Here is a 2664-nt window from a genome sequence, read left to right on the forward strand (position 1 = left end):
ACAGTTTGGACAGTTGCATGTGGATACCAAAATCCTTGTCCACAACCATTTGCACATGGTGGATGCACATCTGGGCGTGTCCTTTACATCATGGGAGTGTCAGTTACATCATGGGCAGCAAGGATGCCCATTGTTCTTTTTATATTTAATTATTGCATGCGTGCTATCATTGTATGTATATATAATAGCTGTTTTCATTTGGGGTCGGATAGAATAAAAGAAACATTCTTCAATTCCAACTTTATATGGTATCAGAGCAGGATTATTCCTTGCTCTGCTCTGCTTTCACTCTTCCGCTGCCATAACCACCACAGATCCTTCACAAACACCATTGTCAATACCATGGCAGAACCAACGAAACCAGATGAGAAATCCATGGAATTCTCAGACCCATACACCATACACCCCTCAGATCATACAGGACTCATCTTGGTCTCCAAAACACTTGATGGAAACAATTATGGGCAATGGAGTCGTGCCATGTGCATGGGTCTCAGCGCAAAGAACAAGATTGGGTTCATTGATGGAACCATTAAAGCTCCATCACTCCTGGATGCAAAATATGTAGCTTGGAAAAGATGCAATGACATGGTAACATTGTGGATTGCGAACTCAGTTCACTCAGAAATAGCAAGCAGCATCATGTACACTGAAAATGCTGTTGCAGTTTGGAACGACCTCAAAGACAGATTTTCGCAGAGCAGTGACTCGAGGATCTACCAAATTCGACAAGAAATTGTCGAGAGTTGTCAAGGGCAGCTCTCTGTTTCTGCCTATTACACCAAGATGAAAGCCTTGTGGGATGAATTGACGTCTTACCATGATCCATTCATTTGCACTTGTGCAGGTTTAAAAGGACTTGCTGAACGGGAAGAGAAAGAAAGGGTTATGCAGTTCCTGATGGGATTGAATGACTCTTACTCAACTGTACGAGGCTCGATTCTGATGATGAGCCCGCTCCCTGACACACGCCGAGTTCATGGTCTCATTCTTCAACATGAACGACAGATGGACGTGGCCAGTCGCCGCGATATGGGGACAAACTCTCACGCGATGCAGGTTCAGCGAACCTTAGTGTCGTCATCTAACAGCAAGCCCTTCAACACACTTTCACGTAAGTCACTCAAGTGTACCTACTGTGATGGAGGTGGACACTCGGTGGACCGTTGCTATTACATTATTGGGTTTCCAGTGGGACACAAATGGCATGGCAAAAACGTGAAGCCAAAGAATAAGAGATCAGAAGCCAACAATGTCGAAGCTATCAACTCTGCTACCACCAACAAGCTTGAGCCTAATGCTTCTAACGGTCCTATGTTCACTACTGAGGAGTATAATCAGATCATTGCCATGCTTCGCAATGGTAATGGACAACCACTTGCAAATGCAACAGGTATTTCCTCACCTAAATGCAATATAGCACAAACTGACCCACAATCGACATTATATTGGATTGTTGATAGCGGAGCAACCGACCATATCTCGCATTCACCACCATCACACAACATTGTAGATGCTCAGCATGAGTCCGTTGGTTTACCAAATGGAGGGCAAGCAGAAATAAAGAAGATTGGTTCTCTAAAATTGTCACAAGATCTATCTCTTGACAAAGTTCTTTATGTACCAAAGTTCTGCGTCAACTTGTTGTCTGTTAGTCGCTTGACAAGAACTTTGCACTATATAGTGACATTCTATCCTGGTTTTTGTGTTGTGCAGGACATGGACACGAAGAGGGTGATTGGCCTGGGCAAGCATTTTGATGGGCTCTACTATCTTACATCAAGACAAAACCCTCACCTTGTCCACCACATCCATCGTACCACTAGTCTATGGCATCGGCGTCTTGGACACCCATCGGCCGCACCTTTACTTTCATTAGCCAAAAATCATGCTGAAATATTTTTTGATTCCACACACATTTGTGAAGTTTGCCCTTTAGCAAAGCAAACTCGTTTACCATTTCATAACAGTGAAATCAAATCTTTCGCACCATTTGACCTGATTCATTGTGACATTTGGGGGCCTCACAGAAATCAAACACACACTGGGGCACAATATTTTCTTACTATTGTGGATGATTTCACTCGTTTTACTTGGGTACATCTTATGAATTTCAAATCCGACACACAAACAATATTGAAATCATTTTTTCCTTGGGGCAAAACACAATTTCAACATGGCATTAAAGATCTCCGTGCGGATAATGGTAGTGAGTTCCTTTCCATACGTTCCTACCTAGAATCATGTGGCACCTTTTTTCAACACTCTTGCCCATACACACCACAACAAAACGGGGTGGTCGAACGCAAACATAGGCACCTTCTGAATGTTGGTCGTGCTCTTCGGTTTCAAGCCAATTTACCTTTACAATTTTGGGGAGAAAGTATTCAGACTGCTTGTTATCTCATCAATCGTCTACCTACACCCTTGCTCTCCCATAAGTCACCATACGAACTTTTGCATAACACACCACCAACTTATACCCACCTACGTGTTTTTGGATGCCTCAGCTATGCCACCAATATGACACCCACCCATAAGTTTGACGTCCGTGCTCGTCGTTGTGTTTTCCTTGGCTATCGTCTCGGCCAAAAGGGTTATAAGGTATATGATCTAGCCACACGAAAATTTTTTACCTCACGAGATGTAATCCTCCATGAGCAC

The 2664-nt window shown here is 43.3% G+C and overlaps 1 protein-coding gene across 1 annotated transcript; it reads left to right on the forward strand.

Moving 5' to 3' along the window:
- Positions 1–342: 342 nt before the first annotated feature.
- On the forward strand, positions 343–1801 carry LOC139194755 (uncharacterized). The gene is made up of 2 exons (XM_070819661.1): positions 343–1393; positions 1717–1801. Exons 1-2 carry the CDS (start codon positions 343–345, stop codon positions 1758–1760), a joined length of 1095 nt encoding a protein of 364 aa, XP_070675762.1. The 3' UTR covers positions 1761–1801.
- The last annotated feature ends 863 nt before the right edge of the window (positions 1802–2664 follow it).

This window comes from Malus domestica, chromosome 03 (genome assembly GCF_042453785.1).
Source record: "Malus domestica chromosome 03, GDT2T_hap1".
In the NCBI taxonomy this organism is placed as follows: Eukaryota; Viridiplantae; Streptophyta; class Magnoliopsida; order Rosales; family Rosaceae; genus Malus; species Malus domestica.

What these genes read in the sequence shown, in the direction of transcription:
- LOC139194755 (XM_070819661.1), top strand. Translation starts at nt 343, where the DNA reads ATGGCAGAACCAACGAAACCAGATGAGAAATCCATGGAATTCTCAGAC. An exon ending in ACCACTTGCAAATGCAACAG is followed by an intron (nt 1,394 to 1,716) that starts GTATTTCCTCAC and finishes TGTGTTGTGCAG; the next exon opens with GACATGGACACGAAGAGGGT.